Source organism: Nicotiana sylvestris, chromosome 1, assembly GCF_000393655.2.
Source record: "Nicotiana sylvestris chromosome 1, ASM39365v2, whole genome shotgun sequence".
Classification (NCBI taxonomy): Eukaryota; Viridiplantae; Streptophyta; class Magnoliopsida; order Solanales; family Solanaceae; genus Nicotiana; species Nicotiana sylvestris.
In genome coordinates, this window is record NC_091057.1 from 15,525,605 (window position 1) to 15,537,343 (window position 11,739).

At 34.0% G+C, this 11,739-nt stretch overlaps 1 protein-coding gene across 1 annotated transcript; it reads left to right on the forward strand.

The window, feature by feature from the left end:
• Positions 1 to 1,027: 1,027 nt before the first annotated feature.
• LOC104233882 (ER lumen protein-retaining receptor) lies at positions 1,028 to 5,584 on the forward strand. The gene is made up of 6 exons (XM_009787346.2): positions 1,028 to 1,316; positions 3,273 to 3,538; positions 3,689 to 3,804; positions 4,821 to 4,894; positions 5,089 to 5,152; positions 5,238 to 5,584. The coding sequence occupies exons 1-6, from the start codon at positions 1,226 to 1,228 to the stop codon at positions 5,272 to 5,274; spliced, it is 648 nt and encodes a 215-aa protein (XP_009785648.1). The 5' UTR covers positions 1,028 to 1,225; the 3' UTR covers positions 5,275 to 5,584.
• Positions 5,585 to 11,739: the final 6,155 nt, after the last annotated feature.

Here is an 11,739-nt window from a genome sequence, read left to right on the forward strand (position 1 = left end):
ATTACTAATATCATGTTTTGTTGCCGTTCTTTCTATCCTGGAAACAGCCTCTCTATCCTTCGGGGTAGGGGTAAGATCTGCGTACATATTACCCTTCCCAGATCCCATTTGTGGGATTATACTGGGTGGTCGTTGTTGTTGTTGCCGTTCTTTCTATGTGTACCTCAAATGTATTAGATGCAGACAAATTGGGAACTATTTTTGTTTATATATGTGAATAAATATGTGAAAGGGGACGCTACTTGTAAATAGTTGTAATAGTAGTTTGATATATAAAATTCTATCCTTTCTAACCAAATAATAAAAATAAAATGAATACGATATATAATTAATCACATTGATGATGTGTTAGGACAGATGGAATACCATCTTTCTTTAATTAAGAGTTTTGATTCGAGCTCTGAAAATAGAAAAACTCCTCATATAGAATATTTAGTGGGCGTTTGGACATAAGAACTGTAAAATTATGGAAAAAAGTAAATTTTTAAGTAAGAATAGTATTTGAAAATTAAAATTGTGTTTGGACATGAATACAATTTGGAGCTGTTTTTTGAACTTTTATAAGTGATTTGAAGTGAAAATTTTAAAAAATAGCCTTTTGAAGTTTTTCAAAAATTCCAAAATTCAACTTCGAGTGAATTTTGAAATTTTCATGGACAAATAAAAAACCGTCGATATGTGGGGTGATCGAACCGCTGATTTTAAAAAAAGTAAAATATTTTTGAAAAAATAAAAAAATTCTTATAGCCAACAGGTTAAGCTATACATGATGTAAATTTGAATTAGTCGGACCTTTAAAATCTGGATGGTTATTATAAAAATAAATGCTAAAGTAAACGACCTTCCAAATAAAAAAACGGGCAATTCACTAAACATGCATTTTTTTTAAATTTTAATTTTAATTACTCCTCAAGCGTGCCATATAAATTGGGAGTACTATTAATCAACACTTTTCACACGCTTGAAGCTAAATTTTGATTGGATAAGACACGTACATAGGTGATTGCAAAACACCACTTCCCTCTTTAGCCTAACGCCGTTAAACCCGTTTTCTTACCGTTACCAAAACGAAATCTTATTTTGGCCCGAAACATTTGTGTACAATTTTTTCAAGAAACAAAAAACTCAGTGTGTGTGTGTGTGTAAATCAACCAAGATCTGTAACCCAAAAAAGGATTTTCTGAGCAGATCTGTTTCTGGGGTTTGTTCAAAATAAGAAGCAAATATGAATATATTCAGGCTTGCTGGGGACATGACCCATTTGGCTAGTGTTCTTGTTTTGCTCCTCAAGATCCACACTATTAAATCTTGTGCTGGTATTTTCCATTATTTTAGCAAAAAAGTTAAATTTATGTGTTGTATATAGTTACGTTTTAAGTTTTTGGTTTTCATCTCATTTCTTCATTTTTAAGTGATTGGTATATTATATTGATGTGAACAATCATGGGTATTTGTTGAAATAGGAAAAATGCTTGTGTTGGGTTTTTTCGTTTTAATATTAGGATTTATAGATGCATTATCTTGTTTGTAATATTGACCATTTTATTCAAATGGTTCTTTTTTGAGCTGATGAGGTGAATGGATTGCATTTCCTGTTGTTGAAGCTCCTGTATATTGCATTATTGCAGAAAGCAGAATCTAATGCTTAATTGGATAATGACATGTTATTTGTTAGAAATTAAACGAGAAATGTGTAAATTGAACCAAAACTATAATGCCTGAGAGCTCCTTTTCTTAGAATTTTTTGAGAGGAAATAATTAGAGAATAGTGTAGTAAGTTAAAATTACTAGTATGCTTTCCGAGGCAAATAAATGTGGATATATGTTATGAATATACATCACCACAAAGGCACAAACAGCGGAGAAAATTGTTTAAGAGAAGGATAATCTTTCACTCATTTTTGGTTAACCTTTTTCATGGAGCGACATTATCCTCAAAGGCTAAAGTGACTTTGGGCATGAAGGTTCTTTTGTGAGGTGTACATAAACATGGATATGTGATATTAAGAACAAGAAGGGATTGAACTCTTTTGACTTTTTAGTTTTCTTATACATTAGAGAAAAAGATGTCCCCTCTTGGGACACCCGATAATATTGGAATAATGCTGAAGAGAAAAAGTTTGTCGTGTGTATACTTGTATGCCTGTTGCTTGAGTTATATTTTATTTAATTTACTTTTAATTTTAATTTGATAATCTAGATACCTTTTAGGGAAGGGGAGCGTTGGAGCAACGGTAAAAGGTCACGGGTTCGAGCCGTAGAAGCAGCTACTAATGTGTGCATTAGGTTAGGCTGTCTACATTACATTCCTTGGGGTGCGGTCCTTCCTCAGACCCTGCGTGATGCACCGGGCTGCCCTTTAATCTAGATACTTTTTAGAGACTATTACTAGAGCAATCTGTCCTAGAATTGTTGATTACAAGGAGGAGAGATGGAACGCGGTTTGTCATTTTGCATAGGGGAATGCCCACTCTTGTAAATCTCAGTCACCATCTTGGTGTCTGGTTCCTGTTTCTATAATCTTTACCCATAAAAAAGAGATGGAACTTCAATACAAAGCCTTTACTGTAATGATTTACGAGGGAGTAATGATTTTGAAAGATATCTCAGTAAGGATTTAGTTGCTTCGTGTGTACTGGTATCGTGGAAATATTAGGTTGAAGTAGCAGAATGATGATATAGAGGTTATAATGGATACGCCTTATGTGTCTGATGCCTATGTTTAATTGCCTACTAGCCCAAATAAATGGATGCTTGTTCTATTCAGTTGTTTGATGTGGCTATATTCACCAGAATAAGGAAAAGCAGGGTAGGTTTGTCAATGTTTGAGTGGACGTTAAGTGAAATAGCTGGAATGAACGATTAAAGGTGCCTAAGTCATACAAATAACCTTATTTGCATTAAAGCCACCAAGAGTTAAGCCGCGCATCGAGACACATTAAGCGAAATTGGGCACTTTTGATTGCGTTGTAAGCATGATTCAATACGAGCCCTGGCCTTGAGTGATGTTACCTGGACTGTTGGAACTGTTGATGCACTCTGCATTATGCTGGTCGAGATTTATCCCTTAAAGAAGCTGCCAAGCTACAAAAACATTCTTTTTATCTATACCAAGCAGATCGTGTGCAATTGTCCTTTCGTAGTTTTTATAGTTGGTCAAATGTCTGTATATAGATAATTGTTATTGCTTGATGAAATTGTTAATTTGGTATCACAGTATAAAGCTATATCTAGTGACTAGACTCTGTTAATTAATGTTTTTTTTTCCACAGGTATTTCTCTGAAGACTCAAGAGCTGTATGCTCTCGTCTTTGTTACTCGCTACTTGGATATATTTACAGACTTTATTTCACTATACAATACTACAATGAAGTTGGTTTTCTTGGGAAGCTCTTTATCCATTGTGTGGTACATGAGGCATCACAAAATTGTGCGCAGATCTTATGACAAAGACCAGGATACTTTTCGTCACATTTTCCTTGTGCTTCCTTGCCTGGTATTGGCTCTTGTTATACATGAGAAGTTTACCTTCAAGGAGGTATGGATGCATCTCTATCGCTCATTTTGGCATTCAATTTTTGTTGTAGCATTTCAGATGTGGATATTATTATGTTACTTGGATGTGCTTCCACTTTCTCGTTAATTGGTATATTCATTATCAAGGACATGTGGTTGCATTTTTTACCAGATAATGTGGACCTTTTCCATATTCTTGGAAGCTGTTGCCATCCTTCCTCAGCTGGTCTTGTTGCAGAGAACGAGAAATATAGACAACTTGACTGGACAATACATTTTACTCTTGGGGTGATGTATCTTTCCTTTCTTACCATTTGCGAAAGTTGATTATGCTCACATCTCAATCTCTTTTCCTTCTTTTTTTTTCTTCTTATTTTGTTTGCTAAGGGCTTTTATCTCGGTTTCTATTTTTTCAAATGAAGATCTCAGTTTCTATTTATCTTGCTGATTCTTTTTGAGGGGTGGGTATTCGCTTGTAGCAGTGTTGTCAAGGGCGAAAAGCTCCAAAAGCACTCTAGGTCTCTCGGGGGAGGGGGGGGGGATCGAATACGGGAGCTGCAAAGAGTGCGGTCTCACCTTTTAAATCTTAAAATGATCGGAATGGTGAAGCCTGATAGAGTCCTTGTACCACCTCCTGTTGTATGTATTTTCTTTGTAATGGATTGTGAATTTTACTTTGCTTTCATTTACTTATAAAATGGTTCTTAGGCCATACCTTGGTTTTTTCGCACCCAAGAACTTATTCCAGGAGAATGGTTTAGTTCATAGGCACATATAGTTGGATCCATCCATCCATCCCTGTATCATCGTCTTCCTTCACACCTGAAACAATTCTTCTTGTTGTAGCACATGACCTGTTAAGGGTTAAATACATAATAATTAAGCTGTTAGATAAGACGGTCACATAATTCATCAGGTACTAGATTGACAGATTTCCTTCTTTTGTGTCTCTGCCATACATCATAAAAGAAGCCACAGGCTTGGCTCGTGTAAAAAACATTTGCCTACATGTGATGGTTACAGACAAGTGATTAAACAAAGCGCTCCCTTTCTTATTGAGACATGGTTCATGCAGTTCGACAACAACCACCTTTCGGCAATGAACATATTGCTTGTCAGCCAACAGGATATGTAACAATCATTTGTGTTATTACAAGGCTCTTGGATTAAGAGCGTTCTGGAAAAATTTGGAGACTTGGACTTAGCAACCATTCTTCGTTCATGCTCTTCACATTGTTCATTCATGTGACCGTGGAAACCATGACAAATTTGCCTGACCTGTTTTCTTGATTCCGGTTTTGCAGTGCATATCGGTCACTCTACATCTTGAACTGGGTATATCGCTACTTCACAGAACCGCACTTTGTACATTGGATAAGTATGAATCACCACCTACCTCTTGTCATTTCTTTGTTTGTTCGTTTATTCCTTGCTTGGATACAAGAATGCCTGTGTTTGTAGATCTAACTAGCATTTTACCTCCAAACAGACATCATTTTAAGGTTCCTGTTTCATGTGTTTTGTTATGAAAATGACTACTTTTCTATGCTTTGTTTGTCTTTGTTATTGCAGCGTGGATTGCAGGCCTCGTGCAGACAGCGCTTTACGCTGATTTCTTCTATTACTACTTCCAAAGGTAAAAAAATTTATCATTCCTGTAAAAAGCATATGCGGGCTACATCCTTGTAATGTTATAACTCATTGGTCATATTCGGTTGCAGCTGGAAGAATAACACCAAACTCGAACTTCCTGCCTGAGCTCACCTCATATCGAAGAAAACAGGAGCAGGCCGGAAACAATGAACGTCTGCTGGGTGTTTAATGAGCTAAAAACATCCTTATTTTGTTGGCTAATTAGGTCAGAGTAAGATACCAGATAATATATCATAATTTTTAGAATCTGCTTTCATCAAGAAACATGTTTTTGCTAGTAAGTTGTTAAAGCATATTCTTTATGTAACAGGAAAAATTTGTGACTTCATTTTTGTACTAGAAATTGTTTCTTGGACTTTATTTATGCTTGGGGAAGCATTCTTATCAGTTCAAGAAAAAGAGAAAATTATCTCTACTTCTATCCCTCACCAGTTTATAAAATAGTTTTTTTTTTCATTTCATTGGCAAACAACTTTGAGCCCAATTGAGAACCACCTACACATGATTAGTGGTGGATTCAAAGTTTAAATTTAATAATTTTAACTTTTAATATTTGTTAAAATTATATGTTCAGATTTAATTTTGATTGAGTTTTTAATGCGTCTTTATATATATATATATATAGGCTTCGCATGAAAAGTTAATAATTTAAATGAATCGTCCGTCCCTTCCCACAGTAGAGTATTCTTATATGTTTGATCAAGTTTTTTTTTTTTTTTTTTTTTTTTTTTGGGGGGGGGGGGGGAGTACTTTTGATAAATAAAACCAATTTTTAAGAAGTAGAGAAAAATAGTTTCTCCCCAAAAGCACAAGTAATTTTGAATTTTCTTCCTACCAAAAATATCCTTAGCAAAATATTGTATATACCAAATTAATTTTACTTACTTTAAACTATTAAGTAATATATAATAAATTTTGGAATGAATTTTCATATTTATTGAATGATTTTTTGATATATTTAAATCATCTTGAAAGAATAAAGCACTTTTCAATTTTATTTTTATATTTACTTAAATAAAATAAAATAAAAAACTTAGGTATTGTCTTCAATAATAAATATTTATAATTATTTATATATTTGTATAATATTAACTATTAAGTACATCTTTTTATGTTCTTATTCGCAATTTGATATTTAAAAGTACTTTTTGAAAAACTTGACAAAACACAAATTATTACTCAAAAGTGATTTTTAAGTTGATTATTGAAATAAAAATTATTTTTCTCTAAAAGTACTTCTCAAAATAAATAGATTTTTCAACTTGACCAAATATGTTATTAATCAGAAGTAGAGAGAGTACTTTTTAGTATTTGGTTGGAGAAAGGAGTGATGGGACACTCTACATATATTACTATTCCATAGAAGATCCTTTGATTACATTCCAATCCAATGGCTTTGTGATGACCCGATAGGTTATCTAGATTTTTAAATTTTAAATTTGTGTTTTGAAGTCTCCGATAGCTTCTTTAAGCCCTTTTTGATTTGCGTGCTTAGTTCGGGTATTTTTTCGAAGGGCTTTTATGTTTAAAAATTGATAAAATATGAAATTTTGCCTTAAAAATCTATTTGAGTTGACTTCGGCCAAAGTTTTGAGCAAACGGATCCGAATCCGTATTTTGATGGTCCCGGTGGGTCCCTATCGTGATTTGGGACCTGGGGTATGCCCGGAATCGAATTCGGAGGTCCCTAGCTCGAGTTATCGCTTTTTGTCAAAAATTAAATGTTTAAAGGCTTAATGAATCTAAAGGTTGGACCAATGTTTGACTTTGTTGATACCAGGTCCGTATTTTTAGTTTCAGAACTTAGTAGGTCCATTACTATATTTATGACTTGTCTATCAAATTTGGTGAGAACCGGGGTTAGTTTGATGTGATTCGGACGTCTTGTTGTTAAAATAACACTTTTAAAATTTTCGTAAAAATTTCATTTGATTTGGTGTCCGATTCATAGTTCTAGGTGTTATTTTGGCGATTTGATCGCGTGAGCAAGTTCGTATAATGTTTTTGGACTTGTGTGCATGCTTGGTTTGGAGCCCCAAGGGTTCGGATGAGTTTCGGATAGGCTACAGATGGTTAGAACTTAAAAAAATTGCTGGTTTCTAGTGTTTGCTCCAGATTTTGCATTTGCGAGGTCTGGCTCACAAATGCGAGCCTCGCAATTGCGAAGAAAGCTTCGCATTTGAGAGCAGTTAGTATTCCTAACAGGTTCGCATTTGCGAACCACTTCCTCGCATTTGTGAAGAAGGACGAGGCAACAATGGATCGCAATTTCGATCAATAGGTCACATTTGCGTGATGGCTAATTGCGAACAAATCATCGCAAATACGATGATAGCAGAGATGCTGGGACTTCGCATTTGCGAAGAAGGACAGGGCAGCAATGGATCGCAATTGCGATCAATAGGTCGCATTTGCGTGATGGCTAATTGCGAACAAATCATCGCAAATACGATGATAGCAGAGATGCTGGGACTTCGCATTTGCGAAGAAAACCTCGCATTTGCTGGGTTCTCAATTGCGAATCCCAAGTCGCAATTGCGACATCTGGAACTGGTCAAAAGCTGAGTTAGAGGGGAATTTTCTCATTCTTTCAAATTTTCAAACCTAGAGAACCCTAGAGGCAATTTTCTCAAGAGCCCTTCTTCCCCAAAGTCATTGGTAAGTGATTCTAACCTTTTTTCTTTCAATCTTCCATTACATTTCATAAGATTTCAACCTAAAATCTAGGATTTCCATGGTAGAAATTGAGGGTTTGAGTAGAATTATGGAGTTTTGTAAAATTGGAATTTAGACCTCAATATGAGGTCGAGTTTCGAAACAAATAATATAACCGGGCTCGGGAGTGAATGGACAATCGGATTTTGATCCGAATTTCGAGTTTGGACCAAGGGGGCCCGGGTTGATTTTTGACATTTTGGGGAGAAGTGTGGAAATTCTTAATTTATGCATTGTAATTGATTCCTTTAGCAATATTTGATATTATTGAGTCAATTGTGGTTAGATACAAGTGATTTGGAGGTGGATTCTAGGGGAAAGACTCGGTAGAGCTTTGAGTTGACTGCTAAGTGAGGTAAGTGTTGAGTTTAACCTTGATTTGAGGGAATTAGGAACCTTTGGACTATGTGCTATGTTAATTTCATGTGTTGCAGTATATATGCAAGGTGACGAGTGCTTATACGCCGCCAAATTACTTATTTCCCTGATTTTCCGTCTTTCTTTAATTATCTCCTTCTCGGTTTTAACTGTTATATGCTCTAAATGTCTTCCATGCTTATTCGCTACATGTTAATCGTTTTTTCTCCTATTAACAATGCTAGATCCTTTTCATTCTTTCATGACTCGCTGCTATTTGCCTTAATTGATTTACTTGCACTTTCTAATTGTCATTTGTTGAACTTGTCTGCCCGTGTAGTATTACATATTTGAATTTCCATGTTGTACAAGGTTTTCCTTTCTAATTCAGCTTTGTATTCGTCGATCATAGAGGTTCTTGTGATTTGAATTATTGACTTGACTGTGCTCATTGAATATTTGGTACTGATATGGTGGGATCGAGTTGCACGCCGAAACAGGTGAAATAAGGGTGGATTGATACGGTGGAATAAAGGTGAATTTGTACTGACATGGTGGGATCGGGTTGTACGCCGTAACAGGTGAAATAAGGGTAAATTGATACGGTAAAATAAGGGTGATTATGATACTGATTTTGTTATATGGTGGGATCGGGTTGCGCGATGCAACATATATATTATTTGTTTATGATTGTGATATTATTGCGGTAGAATAAGGGAGGATTGTGCTGTACGGTGGGATCGGGTTGCACGCCGCAACAACCTATGTGCTTCTATTTCTCTGTATTGTGTTGGTTCTCGGTATTTTTCATACGAAACTCTAAGGATTGGTAATTCTGATTGGTGCTGGTTTCCCTTGAGGATTTAACTATTTTCTTCAGTTAACTATCTTATTTCGTTCTGTATTTCTTTCTCCTATTTTATTATATACTATGTACATGTTATAGTGTAAGTGACCTACCTTAGCCTCGTCACTACTTCTTCGAGGTAAGACTCGACTTACAAAGTACATGGGGTCGGTTGTACTCATACTATACTCTGCACTTCTTGTGCAGATTTTGGAGTCGGTCCTAGCGGCGGTTATTAGCGTGCTCGAATTGGTCAGCTTGTGGAGACTTGAGGTACATCTGCTCAGCTTCCACAGCTCCTAGAGTCCCCTTTCTTTTATCTAGCTGTGTATTTTCCTTCAGATAGCTTTATATTTATTTCAGACCCTTGTTTGTACTAATTTAATAGCTCATGCACTTGTGACACCGGATCCAGAGTTGTATCAGATATTTTAGTTATTATAACTTCCGCACTTTATTTTGGATTATTACAGTTATTTTAATTCTTTCTCATTATTTAATTTAAACTGTTGAAAAAAGGATAAATTGTTCTAACGTTGGCTTGTTTAGCAAGCAAAATGTTAGGCGCCATCACGGTCCCGATGTTGGGAATTTCGGGTCATGACAGGCTTCTTCCTACATTTCAAATCCTTACAAATTGATATTTGACTGTTTGTCTTTTAGTTTTTATAAGAACAATTGTAAATTTGGTTTAATTTTTTAAAACAATTTGATTAATAGTGTTTTTAAAATATGTAAAGGTTAAGCGGACGAATTATAAGAAATAATATGGTGCAAATAAGAAAAATACCAGTTATGTCCATTTATAAGTAGCTTATTACAAAAAAATAGCCAATTCATAAAATATTACTAATATTAGCCAATTAGCTATTTGTAGCAAAAAAAAGTCAAAATTTTGCTTTGTTTTGAGTGAGTGTTATTAAAATTGATTGGATACATCTTAAGGAGCTTGAATCTCAGTTTTGAGATGATTTGGTGGTATGTTGAGGTGGTTTGAATTGAAAATTCGAAGTAAAAAATGAACATGAAAAAATGATATATGTATCACAGTGTGTATCAGATATATATCATATTTGTATCAAATGTATATCACATGTATATCAATATATACCTACGTGTGAGATACATACGTGATACATGTGTCGCAGAAGAACTTTTTGAACTCGATTTTAACTACAAATTTTGATACCAATTCACTTCCAATCTTCCTCAAATTTTGTGTATTGACTCATATGTATGTTTTCAATGAATAAAGTCCTTTTTTGCCTAGATTTTTGGAATCTTATATATATATATATATATATATATATATATATATATATATATATATATATATATATATATATTTTATCACCTTATTTGCTACCTCACCCATTAAATTTCGTTTCCATCTTGCATCTAATGTTGTTAATCATGCTTAAAAATATGGAAAGAGAACTCTGTGTGTGATTCTTGGAGAGAAAGAACCTTATTTTATGTGTTTGACTAGTTTTAGTAAGTCTATGATTAATGGCTAGAGGTTGGTAAATTGAGACTTTTTTGGGATATTTGTGTAAGATCCCATAAGAAAATAATGTATACGCTAGGAGTACAAACATAAAGAACTCTAGCAATAGGTCTTGAATCCTATTTCAGATCTAATTCTCGAATCTTTTTTTTTTCCCTTTTTTTTCCCTATTTCACATTGAAGTAAAGCACGTTTCCTTCAATATAATACATCAGCCACAGCTATTGCTGTCTGCTAAAGATACTACTACAATGGAATCCTATGATATCCTATTATTCCTTTTATATGTGCAACGATTATTATTAAATTGTATGACTTATTTATGATATCAATCTAGAGTATTTTTAGTTTTGTAACATTATTTTTATCTTATGTACTTCAAAAATATTCCTACTGGTGAATTATTTTTTCCAAATTCCATTGGATTTTGTCACTAATACAACTAAAAAGATAAATTTCATTGCTCCATGTGAGAATTAAACAGTCAAAACACAAGAAATGCAATGAGCATAGAAGTATAGTAATATCATATTTTTTTTTCAAAAAAACTTAAATATACGTGCGTAAACGCAAGTTCAAAGTATCATATATATATGATACGATGGTTATTGGGTGCACTTTTCTAAGTGAGATTGTGAGTTCAAATCTTATGTCAATCATGTTTTTCTTTTTTCTTTCTAGAACTAGCGTCCAAGGGAGATGGACATGTCTAGTATTACTTTTTTTCTTCTTCGTATTAATTAAGTACTTTTACTTCTTTCTATCTTTGTTTGGTTTATTCTTTCAAAATTTTCACACATTGAAATTTTTATTCACTGTAAAATTTATATGATTAAATAGAATGTGGATACCAAAAGTAGTAGCATTGGATTATATAGCATATACTCAATTGATTCAACTGATCGTAATATTTTTGACACGAAATATACCGTCAAACCTCTCTATAAAAACCTAGTTTGCTCCGAATATTTTTGGATGTTATAGCGAGGTATTGGTATAGAGAACATATATTATAACATAACATAAAAATTGGTTCCGGAAAAGTTTGGCTTTTATAGTGAAGTATTGTTATCCATGAATGTTGTTATAGAGATGTCTGACTGTAGATATAGATGAAAGAAAATTACTATTTTAAGTAAACTCA

Coding starts and splice junctions, on each gene's coding strand:
- LOC104233882 (XM_009787346.2), top strand. CDS start 1,226: ATGAATATATTCAGGCTTGCTGGGGACATGACCCATTTGGCTAGTGTT. Junction 3,539..3,688: donor AGAAGTTTACCTTCAAGGAG/GTATGGATGCAT, acceptor ATTTTTTACCAG/ATAATGTGGACCTTTTCCAT. Junction 5,153..5,237: donor TTCTATTACTACTTCCAAAG/GTAAAAAAATTT, acceptor ATTCGGTTGCAG/CTGGAAGAATAACACCAAAC.